This window comes from Falco naumanni, chromosome 5 (assembly GCF_017639655.2).
Source record: "Falco naumanni isolate bFalNau1 chromosome 5, bFalNau1.pat, whole genome shotgun sequence".
Taxonomy (NCBI): domain Eukaryota; kingdom Metazoa; phylum Chordata; class Aves; order Falconiformes; family Falconidae; genus Falco; species Falco naumanni.
In genome coordinates, this window is record NC_054058.1 from 92,563,098 (window position 1) to 92,577,816 (window position 14,719).

General features: G+C 41.0%; 1 protein-coding gene across 2 annotated transcripts in view; it reads right to left on the bottom strand.

The window, feature by feature from the left end:
* PRKAR2B (protein kinase cAMP-dependent type II regulatory subunit beta) overlaps positions 1–14,719 on the bottom strand; it is a 90,704-nt gene that overhangs the window by 17,687 nt on the left and 58,298 nt on the right. For both annotated transcript variants that reach the window (XM_040596447.1, XM_040596448.1), the window contains exons 3-4: positions 6,722–6,774; positions 5,486–5,569 (exon numbers count right to left, since the gene is read on the bottom strand). In XM_040596447.1, coding sequence (XP_040452381.1) covers positions 5,486–5,569; positions 6,722–6,774 — 137 coding nt within the window. The remainder of the gene's footprint in view (positions 1–5,485; positions 5,570–6,721; positions 6,775–14,719) is intronic.

Here is a 14,719-nt window from a genome sequence, read left to right on the forward strand (position 1 = left end):
AATGTCTTCCTTGCAGTGAGGGGCCCAAAACTGAACACAGAATTCGAGGTCCTGCCTCACCAGTGCCCGGTACGGGGTGAAGTACGCTTCCCTAGTCCTGCTGACCACACTATTTCTAACACAATAGGCAAGGTGGAGAGAATCCCTGTTTGCTAGATCTGTTATAAGTATTAATTTTGCCCTAGGAAAAAACATGGGGATTAAGTGCAAGCCTGTTTGATTGGTAGCCCATTAGTTTGCAAAGAGTTTTCTGCCATCTTAGAGGGCAGAGTATTAATATATTCAGGCATTCTGTAGTCCTAATTCTTCACCAAAATGTAAGAGTATCATGTGTATCTTCTGTTAGTAGCACTTTGCAAGGAATGCTTTGGCCTTACGTATAAGAGTCCACTATTCATAAACCACAGTTGCATTATGCTTTCCTTCATCTTCCTTTGAGTTAATCAATTATAACTAGTTGATCAATATCTGTGTTCTCTTATAATAGTTCCCCCAGATGCATGAGTGCCAACATGCCCAGAAATTGCTCTTGCATATTTGTGAAGAATATTTATAATTACTTTTGAGAAAAGGGTCAAGACCTATTTGAAATATTCTCTACAAGCATTAGCAGGGCAAAGCTGTCAAAAAAAAAAAAAATTGTCCTGAAAGAGGACAGATGATCTAATACTGCTTGTGAATTTTAGTGAGAGAAAGGATTCAAACTTCAAGTGCAAGGGTGCGGCACAGCTTTGATGGTGCCAGTCCTCTGAGCCACCCAGCTACTCTGATAATAGGTTCATCGTTTTTTTAACTGCTGGCCTATGGGCCATAACAGCCAAACCAAAAAGCCTGTTGTTAATCAGCCCCAGCAAAGTTTCCTCTTAAAAGACAAAACCAAAATGGTAATTTCTCTGAATTGCACTGTAAAAAGGAAGTGTAGAAGACTGTGTTGGCCACTAGATGAGGAGCTGCTGTTAGTCCTCCCAGTGATAACAGTTAAGCTGAACAGACACAAAACCCAGTAATAGTGACTTGGGGCTTATCCTCAGTTATGGCCCAAGGCATCTGGTCATCATCTTGTTTTCGCCTTGCTGGCTTATACAAAGTGAAAGTGGAGGGGAAAGAGGGCATGCAGCTTCTGCTTCCACTGCCAGTAACCTCCAGCACCTGGAGCATGAAGGAGAAGGGGTGTTAACATGCTTTGCGCGTGCATGCAGCCTGGCACACCATGGCAATCCTGGGAGAACAAAAGCAATATTAGGATTTCTGGCAATGGTGTGGCAGGCAATCGAGACAAACAATAAACAAAACTGTGGTCTAATAGGAAGAGGTTTTTCTGTGAAAAAGAACAGGAACCAGTGCTTTAGAAGAGGAATGAGTTACTCTAACATAAATTAGATTAATAGCATGGGGAGAGAAAAGCGAACGTCCAAATGTTCTCTTTTCTAATTCGCTCATCCACGTAGTTCTGCTTCTGAATTTTTTTTTATTATTCTTTCCTGACCTCCTCCTCTAAAAAGTACCCAAAGAGCTCTGCAAAAACCTCCTTCCCTCATCTTGTTGCAAGTGCATGTTTCAATGCATAGTCTCTTCAAGTAATTTTTTTCAATAGTTACATACTAAAACTGATATTGAGTGACAGCAACCAGATGGGACCTGACCAAGACCCCAGAAAGGTGAAAAGAATGGTAACATACCAATTCTTTAAAAATACTTTGTATTTAAGGGAGTTAACTCAGGAGTGCCTTGCTGAAGTGACATTAGTTGACCAATTACATCCTCATCAACCCACAGAGTTAAAGGAAGTTTCAAGAAAATTCAAGTAACTTCACAGACTTTAAGGCATACAAAGTAAAAGTGGAAGGAAAGAGGGCATGCAGCTAGCTTCTGGTTACACTGCAGCATCTGGAGCATGAAGGAGAACATATCCCTCACAAGGGAAAGGCTGAGAGAGCTGGGGAGGACTGTTTAGCCTGGAGAAGACTGAGAAGGGATCTTAGCAGTGCATACAAATAACTTACAGGTGCGTGTCAAGAGGATGGGGCTAGGTGCTTTCCAGTGGTACCCAGCAACAGGACAAGGGGCAATGGGCACAAACTGCAACACTGGGAGTTCCTTCTGAATATGAGGAAAAACCTCTTCACTTTGAGGGTGACCGAGCACTGGAACAGGCTGCCCAGAGAGGTTTGGAATCTCTTTCTCTGGACACACTCAAAACCCACCTGCACATGATTCTGTGCAACCCGCTCTGGGTGAAGTTGCTTTAGCAGGGGTTGGACTAGATGATCTCCAGAGGTCCCTTCCAGCTCTGACCATTCTGTCATTCTGTGAATTTATAAGAGTTGACCTTTAAAGCATAGTGCACTGCTCAGGGAACTGTACCAGAGCTGTGTTCCTTTATACTATGCTACATTTTCAATCAGAGCCAATATGTGAAATACTGATATTTATAAATACGTATCCATAAGTTTACATACCTGATATTCAAACACTGCTATCAGGTAAATGCAGACTCAAGACAGCATTGCGTGTGTTTAGAAAGTCCTAAGCTGTCTCAAAGTCTATCTTTTCGTCCTCTCTCTCATTTAGTCTCACATTCAAATGGTTCTGCTGTTTTTTACCTTTATGTGAAGACTCTTGTCTGTTCAGATGGACTCTTTAAGATGCTGAGCAGTATTGTAAGTCACCTTCCGACTACTGCAACATCTCTTTCTGCTTTAATAATGATACCCTTATCTTAGCCTCCCATTCAAATTAAAACACAGGGGTCAGGGTTTTAAGAAAATGTGACTCCATTTAGCATCATGTACTGAATGCAATTCTGATCATGTTCTAAGACACTTCGTTATACTGTGTTTCAGAGTGGTGTCCTATCTAGGAGTGGTGTTTGACACCTTGCCTAAAAAGGCCATCAGGGAAAAGCCATTAAGTACTTCACATTGTCTCTTCCCCTCTAACCCACTGACCTCTGAAACAAATTTTTTCATACACAAAACTACAGCAGAAAGAGGCTGAAGTTCAATGCAAGAAAAAAAAACAGGGGGAGTGGGAGACCCTGTCGATACACAGTTTGACTTTTGTTCCAGAGACTTTAGCTTTAGCAGCTGAAGATATTATGTCTCTATGAAATGAAAGAATTTTTTCGCTAATGCACCAGAGAGCAAACTGCAGCAGCTGACACCACGTGCACTTGTGCTGCAGGGTGGAGAAGCAGAGGTGAGGAAGAGAGCTGGGATAGGAACACTTAAATTACTGCAACTACAGCAGCAGAGCTCGAGTCACTGCCTAGCAGCAGAACAAGACGGAGGAGTGGGAGAAGTCCCCTGGGGTCTACAGATCTTGGCTTCACAGAAGAAGCAAGCCAGACTATCTTCAGAGCTCAGTAGCTTTCCAATGCCTTTTAAGAGTAAATTTATTATAATGAAAAACTCCTTTACAAAAATTACCTTGTTCAGCTTTCCAGAACTCTGTCTGTGAAGGATTTAAAGCAGAAGGAAGTGTTCTTAATCCACTGGACAACCTGAATAAAGGGGGGTAAACAAGACCTCAGAGATCCCAGAAGTGGTTTTCAAGGCTTTGGATTGCAGAGCTCCGTGAGGGGAGAGCTCAACTAAGAAGTCTGCTAAAGGCCTGGAACAAACGGTGGGAACTATTAGCAATTACAAGTAACTGATTCAGAAGCAAAAAGAAAAAGGAGTTCAAAACTTCAAGGGGATATGGTATCAAGACAGCAGCACAGTCCTGAGAAGACCTCCACAAACAGGGGAAGCAATCTCTCAGTATTCCTTGGAAGAGTTTTATGAAGCACCCACACTGGACCAGTTTAATGCTTTATATCTACACAGCATGATGATATAGGTGACAGAAAGCCAACAGATCCCTGGTCCTGCAGACCAAGTAGCTGATGACTATTTAATAGACAGAAGATCTAGTTCTCACTGGAAGGGAAAGCAGATCTCATCCAGAGGACTGATGCTATAAGCAGATACTACCAAGAAACTGTGTAAAGCCAGAATCAGGAAAGCAGTAGGTCAAAATTAACATCACAGCAGACTCCAGGAGCACATGACAATCCATTGGGTCACAGGGCTCATAAGAGAGAAATGCTCAGACAGTAACCAAGGGGGGGTCTGACAAAATGCTATTGGCAGGCTGATGTAATGATGGTCCAGCCAAGTGGAAGCCAAGGCACAGCACCAAGAAGGAAAACATATAATAAAGGAATTCCACACCCAGAGCAGAGGCCCATAATCCACTTTGTATCCCTGAATTTAAGCAGAAGAATTCACGACGGGGGGGAACAAATGTTTGGGTGAACTTAGCTTGAACAAGTATAGTGGAACTATATATAGCATAACTAACTACCCATTAAACACAAAGCATGAAGGAGTGAGTTAGAAAATCCTCTGTATCAGGATCCCAAGTGTCCCAAGAATACGCACATATACACGTCTACACTGAGACTTGATGCTCCCCTATAGCTCCGACTACAGGGTTCTGCAAAGCTGGGTGTCTACGGCTCACCAGGGCCTCTCTGGGAGCAGGTACCCAGGGTCAGGGCTCAGTCTTTGTGCAGACAAAAGCAGGAGCTGGAAATCTGCATTCATATGCATGCTCTGTAACAGCACCTGACTTCCAAACAGAGCTGCAGGCTGGTCTTTCCATTAGCTCCCTCTTGAATCAAATTTAAACTTTTTGCTCTCATGCCTAAAACTCTACATAGTTATTTCTTTCCCCCATGCTCCCTTCCCTGGCAGCACAGAATCAATTCTCTTGAGAAAGCACCTGGTTTGCCATGAATCAACCCAATGTCAGTATGCATGCTTTGATTGATACACTCGCCTTTTCCCTTAAACAGCCTTGTGCTTTTTTGCAGCATTATCACCTTTGTCTGATCCAGATCATTCATTCACTGGATTTAAGCTTTCTTAAAAGCCCATACTTGTTCTCACAGGCAATAAAAGGAAATTACCTCTGCAGAAGAAAATTACCTGTGGTGTAGGTATCTATATCAAGTGAAATAATAATATACACACCTCACTATTGCCTTTCTCTTTCCCTCTGTTTCATAACTTGCTTGTTCAATAACATCTGTAGCTAAACTGTTGGTGGTCATGTTATGTTTTGATGGAGGACTCAGTGCACTTTTGGATGATAAAAAGTAACTAGTAGAAGCAACCAACATTCCAGTTAACTGATGAATTTATATACATCAACGTACAACAAGACTATTTAAAATAAGAAAATACAATACTTTACAATCATATTAATGCATACATTCATATTAATGTACTTCAAGACTATCATCCATGGTGGTGGACATAAGGCTCTCTCTATATGCTTTATCAGTTATAAAAATGGCATTTCTGGAGTTTATGAAATGGTCAAGAAAGCACACATAAGAGCTTACAAATGTCAAATCTGTACACTTATGTTCAAATGTTCAAGAGCATTAATTCTTAGCAGCACTGCTAAATGTTGTTCATTACGAAGAATTTCTTACCGGATCTAGGTTCTTAAAAAGAAGAATGTCCTTGCATGCCTCCTGCAGCCTGTTTCTTTGATCATCTGTTTTAGGATGAATAATCTGAGGGATATAATAGAAAAGCCTTTAAAGTGGTTATCATATAGTAGCACTACCTGAAGGACTGAGTTAATTCAGCTGTTTTATACAATATTTTGGCCATGCTTCATAACACTTCCACTTCAAAACCATTAGGATTTGAATAACACTCAATGATAACACTGTATCACCATAGCATTAGCAAGCAAAGCACTGCTGTATTTCAGCTAAGAACATCTATACATTTGTAAAATCCAGTTCATTTCCGCAAGCCATTCCGGATACCTTTATCCCAACTACTGCTGCATAAACATTACTCTAACTATTCTCTAATCATATTTCAAGCATGCACGTTTTATAAAAACCACCACTGTTAAATTTAGCAATTTGCCATGACTGCTTCCCAAATAATATTTTGTGAAATAGTATCTGTGTTAAATTTGTATCAGAAGTTACACAGAGTAAACAGCAGACTTGACACTATCCAAGTGAGCAAGAGATTTACTAAATTACCAATGTCTGGTTAATGTGAGTATCAATCAATTTGTTCACTCAATTCATCTCTTTAAAAAGATATGCTAGGTTTCAAAGCTGTGATACTGTAGGATAACCTTTTTGAACAGTTTTACAAGCCAGAAATTAGTTCGAATATAAACATTTCAACTTGTCTTAAAAGTCATCTTTATGCTATTTCATATTAAAAGCTAAGTAAATGCCTTTAAAAGGGTGATGTAAGTACAAGTTCACTAGTTATTGCATTGTACATCTGAAAATCTTGGTGATTTTATAATTTACCTATTTTCTGCCTTATGAGAAATATTAGATAATTGAGGAAACCACTGCAAGATTATGAGGACATCAGATAAGTACTTTTAGGAGCAGGTGCTCTCTGGGCAAATTGCACAAAAATGTTTCCTTAACATGTACCAAAGGTGTGGTGATTTAGAATAATACATCAGGTCCTACATGGGTGACTCTGTTACAGAGAATTTTTAAATACTCCTTTAACATGAAAACCCAAGAGATTATTAAAGTTTATGATAATAAGGATTCTTTTGGCAAGGAATGGTAATGCTGGTTGCATTTTTCTTCCTAAATTTAATGTCTGAGAACTGGGGTTGGGGGGTGGAGGTACAGGTGGAAAGTATTAAGTATTTGACTCAAAGCATTAAATACCCTAGATTCTGCGTCGTCCTCTTCCTCATCTGGATTGTAAGCTTCTGCACACACTGAAATTAAGAAAAAGGTATAATCTTAATTCAAAGAACAATACTGTTTCACAAGATTTACAAAACCGAAAATGCATTGTGTGGCACAGTAATAACATGCAGTAATGTAACACTGCATAGAGAACCACAGAAGATAGTGCTGGCTATAGCAGGTCATGTCCAAACTGCCAGTGAAACAGGGCTACACTCGCATCATTTTTGGACAAGTTTTCTGTGTTTTAAAGGACCTCTAACATACATTTCTCACCTAACCTGTTCTAAGTGATCTTACCTTACTATCAGCATTTTTTTTTCTGATGTCTAAACTAATTCTTTCTTGTTAGAATTTAAGCTGTTCGTACAGGATGCAGGGATCATCACATCATTCCCTTCATTTGTGAAAGTTCAAGGTGGTTTGATGGTTTTGGGTTTGTGGGGTTTTTGCATTCTGGAGAACTTTTCTCTGCTACCTAGCTTTTACTTTTTAGGGTAAATAATTCTGCTTGTTTGATTTTTTCCTTACAGGTCATGTTTTTCAGCTCTCCAACTATCCTCAATGCCATTCTCTGACCTCTCTCCAATTAGCCCTATCTTTATTGAAGTGTGATGCTCAAAGCCAGATCCCATATTTGAGCTGAGCAGAGTACTGAGTACAACAGATGAATTACTCCATACATTTTGCAGGCCTATATATCTTTTTTGTCCATCCATACCTTTTTCGCAACAGCTTGATTATCGTTGCTAATGTAATATTCATGATCTATGTATCGTTTTCAAAACCCACTGCTTAACCAGCTTCCTGTGTCCTGTACATAGTTACTCCACCCAAGTGTAGTACCATGTACTTAGACCTAATTAAACATTACCTTATTCCCCAAGCCATTTCTCCAATGTGTCAAGATAACTTTCAATTCTAATCTTGTTCTCTGGCATCCTTCCAATCCATTCTCAACTTTGTGACAAATGCAAATTCAATAAGCATAGTCTCTAATACATAAATCCATATTGTTACTGGAAAAAACAGAATACTGTCTAAAATAAACTTGTGAAATAACACATGGCAGTGAAACAGCAGTAGACACTTGGGAGTTACCTTATGCAACCAGTTTTACAGCTATATCCCATGGAACTTACATTAAGACACTGCCTGATGTTCCCTAGCTTGTTTATAAGGGAGTCTTGTGAGACAGCATTCAGAAGTTTCTTAAAGCGAAAACGTTGGGCATCTGCTCTTTTTCTTTTATGCACAAATTTTAATGCCTCGTTATAGGGTATTAGATAGTTCCAACAAATTCACACTGATTGCTGTTTGTTGCTTTCCTCCGGGTACTTAAAAAATGTTTGAAATATTTTTCTGCAATTTCTCTAGGAATAAAAGTGATCTGTAAATATTTGATAGGCCTCTTCCATCTGTAGCTTCCCCCCCTTTAAAGGATCAGTTTATCTATTTTTTTTTTTGTTTTTTCACACTCTCATTTTTCTTCTTCAGATTCTCCATGGTATTGCTAACAGGGCTGAGACTGATTTAGCCAATTCTTCCACTTCCCAAGTATAGCGTGTCTCAAACACAGCTAAGGTGCGAACACCTAACACATCAAGTACTCTCTGATTTGTCCTTTCTCTATTCCAGGCTGAGTTGTCCACATGCTCTTAATACCACTAGTAAAGACTGATGTGCTTCTGTTAAACAGTAGAGTAACACTCTCCTGAAAGATGCTTTTACCCAAAATATACTTCCAGAACAATTTCTGTTACTCCTCATGTTCTTTCTTGTACATAGTCCTTTCTTGTTCTCATTTTTTAGCCTTGGCTTCTTAGAGTATTTTTTTCCCCTCTACATCTTTTATTATTCCTTTGTACTTGTTCTGAATAATCCAAAGTAGTTTTCGTTTTCTACATGGTTCCTTCTTGTGTTTGATACAAGACACTTGTATTTTAGACAGATTTTTTTTTACTATGCTTTCTGTCCTTCTCCTGTGCTGTCTCAATTTGCGGTTTTTTTCTCTTTACATTTTTACAAGGAACAACCAGTTCCTTTAACTTCTTTTCTCCAGACTCCTTTCCAAAGAAATTATGCCCACAGTCCTACCATATCCCCTTGAAACCCGTTGTCCTGATTCTTTTACTCAATCTCTTTCCCTTCCTGAAATCTGCAAGCTCTGTCACCCCAGGGTAATCCTCACTCAAGCGGCTTCTGCCTTTTCTCTCCCTGTTCTTGAACAGTTTCTCCCTTAAGGTTGGTATCAAATAGAATAGTTTCCCCTTTGATTGCTTTTCCCACCATCTCATAATTTGGTCCTAAGTGCACTGCAGACCATGTTGGGCAGCTGGTATTCTCCTTTATTGGTTTCCAACAGATGACTGATTAATTAAAATCTCCCATCATCACCATCCCCTGTACTCTGTACAAGTGTCTGAACCCAATACACAACAGCAACAGCCTCTTCCTCCTCCCCGTCCTCCCACTGAGTCTTTCCAATGCCAGTTCAGTCACACTGTTGCTCATGGGTTAAGATTCCTGGTCCCCTTGTTTGTTCCCCATATTTCCTATATTATTATACAAACAACTTCTAAAGTAGTGACCAGGTAGACGCATTAACCTCCTCATCACCCCATCCAATTAAGACTATTTCACAGCAAAGCATATCATTGCACCTATTATGCAGAGTCCCAAAGGAATGTCAGCTTTACAGAACTTGGCATCTTCAAAAATTTTAAGAAATTTGATATAAATCCCTCTGGAACTGACTGAAAGATTCCTGTCAAGTTTACTAGGAAGTGGATTTAGTCCCAAATAATTACAGATGTCCACCAAAGGAACTCTGCAATCTATTGAACAACTGTAATATTCTACCTCTACATAAACAAACTGTTCCTACCAATTGTTTTATGGTACTACAGTTACTTTAATCTTGTCTGAAATAGACTTCAGGGGATTTTATTTAAATAGCAACAATAATAACAAGCCAAGTAAGCACCATAACCCATCACAATGTAAATCACTGCTTTTTTTCAACTGGTATCAGCCTCTGTGCCCTAGTGCACTTACCTGCACATGGAGTCAACAAATCTGTATTACAGTACAGTGTGCTACTGGGTGTGTGAACGGTCTGTCTCAACATGAAACACAGTTACATCCTGTCCTTACCTCCAAAACATGAAAAAAATCATACAAAACAAAAATTTAATTGCTTTGATACTGTAATCCCAGAATTGACAGCTCTCAGAGAGCCCAGCTGGACATTTAACAGTCTTCCAGACCAAATAAACTAAATTTAGCCTCATCCATGCCCATCCTGAATCATCTTACCATTCCCTTTCACCTAGCCTGAAGCAGGATCAGTCCAGAATAAAACGTTCTTGAGGTCTTCCGTGTCATCTAGTGTCCTTGCTCTGATTTCACTCTTCTCTGCTAGAAGCTAATTTCAGTCAGTCTTATTAACTATTGTCAGCAGATGCCTTTATCAAATACTTCTTATCACTGACTATGGGCAATATACTTAAGAAGTGCAGTTTGTTCTGGCTAGTGCCCATCTGCCCAAATTTTAAAATTATTTATTCTTATCATCTGTGATGAGAAACTTACTCTTCTGGTTAAATTCCATACATATTTTGCCTGGGCCTATCTTTTAGCCATAATCAAGGATGCATCTTTCATTTGGGCTGCACCTTATAGACGGCTCTGCGGAGAAGAACCTGGGAGCCCTGGTGGGCAGCAAGGTGCCCTGGTGGCCAAGGAGGCCAATGGACCCTGGGGGGCATCAGGAGGAGCGTGGCCAGCAGGCTGAGGAAGGTTGTCCTCCCGCTCTGCTCTGCCTGGTGAGGCTGCACCTGGAGTGCTGTGTCCAGTGCTGGGCTCCCCAGCTCCAGAGAGACAGGGAACTACTGGGGAGGGGCCAGTGAAGAGGATTAGGGGACTGGAGCATGTCCCTCACGAGAAAAGGCTGACAGCTGTGACTGTTTAGCCTGGAGAAGAGAAGTCTGAGAAGGGCTTTTAGCAATGCATACAAATATCTCATGGGTGAGTGGCAGAAGGACGGGGCCAGGCTCTTTTCAGCAGTGCCCTGTGACAGGACAAGGGGCAACGGGCACAGACCACAACACTGGGAGTTCTATCTGAGTATGAGGAAAGATGTCTCCACTTGGAGGGTGGTAGAGCACTGAAACAAGCTGCCCAGAGAGGCTGTGGAGTCTCCTTGCCTGGACATACTCAAAACCCACCTGCACATGATTCTGTGCAACCCGCTCTGGGTGAAGTTGCTTTAGCAGGGGTTGGACTAGATGATCTCCAGAGGTCCCTTCCCACCCTGACCATTCTGTGATTATACCAATGCTGTGGCTCTGCAGTTTTAAGCACGGAATTTCCTTTCCTTCCCTGCTTATTTCAGTAGCCTGTCTTACAGACTTTATTGTCTAGTAAGACATTACTTTCTAAGGGCACACCAGCAGACGTGGCATGGGAAAACATGATACATTTACTTCTGTTCTTGAAATAGGGTCTCTGATACTACTGTGGTCCACTGAATTTCATGACATGTACATTGGGGTTTGGCACATGAGAATCCCTATGATGTAAACCATCTAAAACTAAATAAGATGCCTCTTATATAGACATCCACATCTGCAAAAGCCATCTAGATTCCAATTACAGTCAGAGGAGAGAAACCAGCACATTTAAGAAATTATTCATTTGACCTGTATTACATGTCCACATTGAGATGAGATTAATTAAAAATGTAACTAAACGGCTGAGATAAATCCTATCCCTCTTCAGATGACTGTGCTGTAACAAGCTGCAAGGCTGATCCCCCACTTCTCCATTTCGCCCATATTTCTTGGGAAACAAAGAAATTAATCATCTGGTGAGGACAAGCATATGCAATAGCACACTTTCTTTATTCATTTCATATATGACAGGGAGACAGCCTGTGGTCCTCATCTCTTTTGTCTAACACTAGACCAGCACCACAGACATTAACTGATCTGAACCATTCTGCTGCTGGTGGCTGCAATACTCACAGTGTTCAGCACTTTTTCTACCTCTCCAGCCCATTCCACACTCCCAATGGTACACAGAGTACGTGGTGACTTCATCACGCTCAAAGGCCCTAGCACTTTTTGCTACATGTCACTGCTGAATGCAATACTCACATCATGGCTCAAAAAGCAGTCCTCGTAACATTCTTAGGGATCTATTTCATCCCATGTGTAATTATGGCATTAAAAAGTAGTGACAAAACCACTGTATATATTTCTCCATTGGTTGCTAAGCTCAACTAAGTGAAACTATTTTTATTCAGGTTTTGCAACTAAGGATCACGTTCCTCATATCATACCCCAAGATGGGCACAAACAAGCCCAAATATATGAACATGAAGTATTTGTAGGAAAAATCTGAATTGTCAAAAGGCACTGCATTATTAAAATACACATGCACTGAAAACTGCACACGAGACTAGATGGATTGCTTGGTCAGCAAGAAGAGGTAAGCTTTTATATTTTCTAACTCAACATGCCAAGTCAATTTTCTGGTTTTCAGTTAGTAAATATGGTTTATACCCAAACCCAAAAATACAGTCACTTCACATACAAACGAATCTAAAATGAAAACTAACATACAGTTAGTAATTGTAAGATCACAAAAAATGTTACTCATGTTGTATCTATTCCCTTGATGTATCGGGAAACAAGCTATCAATAATGAAATGAATGAAAATTAATATATAATTATAAGAATGTATTATACTCAAAACATGGCATGAAGAACAATCAGTATGTATGTACCCTTTCCAAAGCACAGAACCTCCAAGTCATAAAGAATATTACAAAGAATTTTACAAGACAAAAAGAGATGTGGAAATATTTCTTCATCTGATTCCAGGCAAATCAAGAGTACAATTTTGCCAGCATGACTATCAGGCTAGAGCATGAAAATAGACCATCTCTAGCCACTATAGCTATGCCAGCATGCCATAAATCCCTACAAACATCCCTAACTATGACAGGTATGCCCATCCCCTCATACAGCAAGAATGTCACTTCCCTGGTTTAGCTGTAGAAAAATTGCTAAGGTGACTTACTGACAGTGAGAATATTTTTTTTTTTTTTCATTTTATTGGGACACACTTCTCATCTACTAAACACAGATTAGAAACACGGTACACAGAGACTACTTGAATGGCAGGTAGTAGTTTCAAACTAGACTGCAAATACTACTGGACCTTCAAAGCTTCTGACACAGGAACCCCTTTTTTAACACCTCAGCAGTTTCTACCACTGCAGAAGGAACTAACAAGAGCACCCTGCATCCCAAAATCCCAATTTCATAAGTACTTTTCATTTAAACAAAAGCAACCTTGTACAATGTACCTTGTACAATGGTAGCAATGAGGAATAACTGCTCATGGTCTCTGATGCTTGCAACTATCAAGTCCCATCTTATTTCTAGACCTGTTTTTGACTAGACCACATAGAAAATGAGACTGAAGAGCTGCAAGTAAACAGTCACAAATATGGACTAAAGAATAACCCAGAGAAAGGAAATCACCTTTCTCCTCTATCTGAACACACAATGAGATGAGATAAAAGTTATCTGATTCTACGCATGATATAAGGCAATATCAACTGGCTCTGCTGCTGAGATCCACCATTTGTGCAAAACCCTGAAACTATTCCAAGGACTTCAGTTTACTTTGAATACAAGCAGATTTGGAACAAAGCATGATCACTGGGTCTATCATTTCCCATGACACTGTGGTAAAAAAGGCATCTGTGAAACGCCTACAACAGATAGGGTCACTGAACTGAAACTTTATCTAGGCATAATTAGGCAGATTAATACACAGAATGCCTAACACCTTGCAATTCTGTGTTATTACTATTTTAGATATAGAGCACTTATATTAAAAATGCTATTCAAACTGGAATAAAAGTATGTATGGTCAGAAAAAAGGTACAGGCTGGGCCTGACCTGCTGGAAGGCAGCTCTGCGGAGAAGGACCTGGGAGCCCTGGCGGGCAGCAGGTTGCCCATGGGCCAGCAGCATGCCCTGGTGGCCAAGGAGGCCAGTGGACCCTGGGGGGCATCGGGAGGAGCGTGGCCAGCAGGTCGAGGGAGGTTCTCCTGCCTCTATGCTCTGCCTGGTGAGGCTGCGCCTGGAGTGCTGTGTCCAGTGCTGGGCTCCCCAGTTCCAGAGAGACAGGGAACTACTGGGGAGGGGCCAGCGCGGGGCTGCAAAGAGGATGAGGGGACTGGAGCATCTCCCTTCTGAGGGAAGGCTGAGGGAGCTGGGGCTGTTTAGCCCGGAGAAGAGAAGACTGAGAGGGGATCTTACCAATGCGTGCAAATACCTCAAGGTTGAGCGTCAAGAGGACGGGGCCAGGCTCTTTTCAGCAGTGCCCTGTGACAGGACAAGGGGCAACGGGCACAAACTGCAGCACAAGGAGTTCCACCTGAATATGAGGAAAAACTTCTTTACTCTGAGGGTGACCAAACACTGGCACAGGCTGCCTAGAGGCTGTGGAGTCTCCTTGCCTGGACACACTCAAAACCCACCTGCACACGATTCTGTGCAACCCGCTCTGGGTGAAGTTGCTTTAGCAGGAGTTGGACTAGATGATCTCCAGAGGTCCCTTCCCACCCTGACCATTCTGTGATTCTGTCTGGCAGTCACGGAGACATTCTTGAGATTTCCTCACATGCAACAAAACAAAAAGTGAAGAAATTCCCCTCTATTCTACCTGATTTATGGAGTAATGACTTTTGAGTGGTCCACTATCTAACAGAAATCACCAAGTGCTCAGGACACCAGCCTAAAATTGCAAAACTGGATAAAATCCAGAAAGTGTTTTTTTCTCTTAATTATTGTGAAAGTGGCCTTCAGTTCATTAGGTGGGGACTGACTGAATTAGTCTTGGGAGCACTGCCAAAACACACTGTTTCAAGATCAGCTGCTCACGAAGGACAG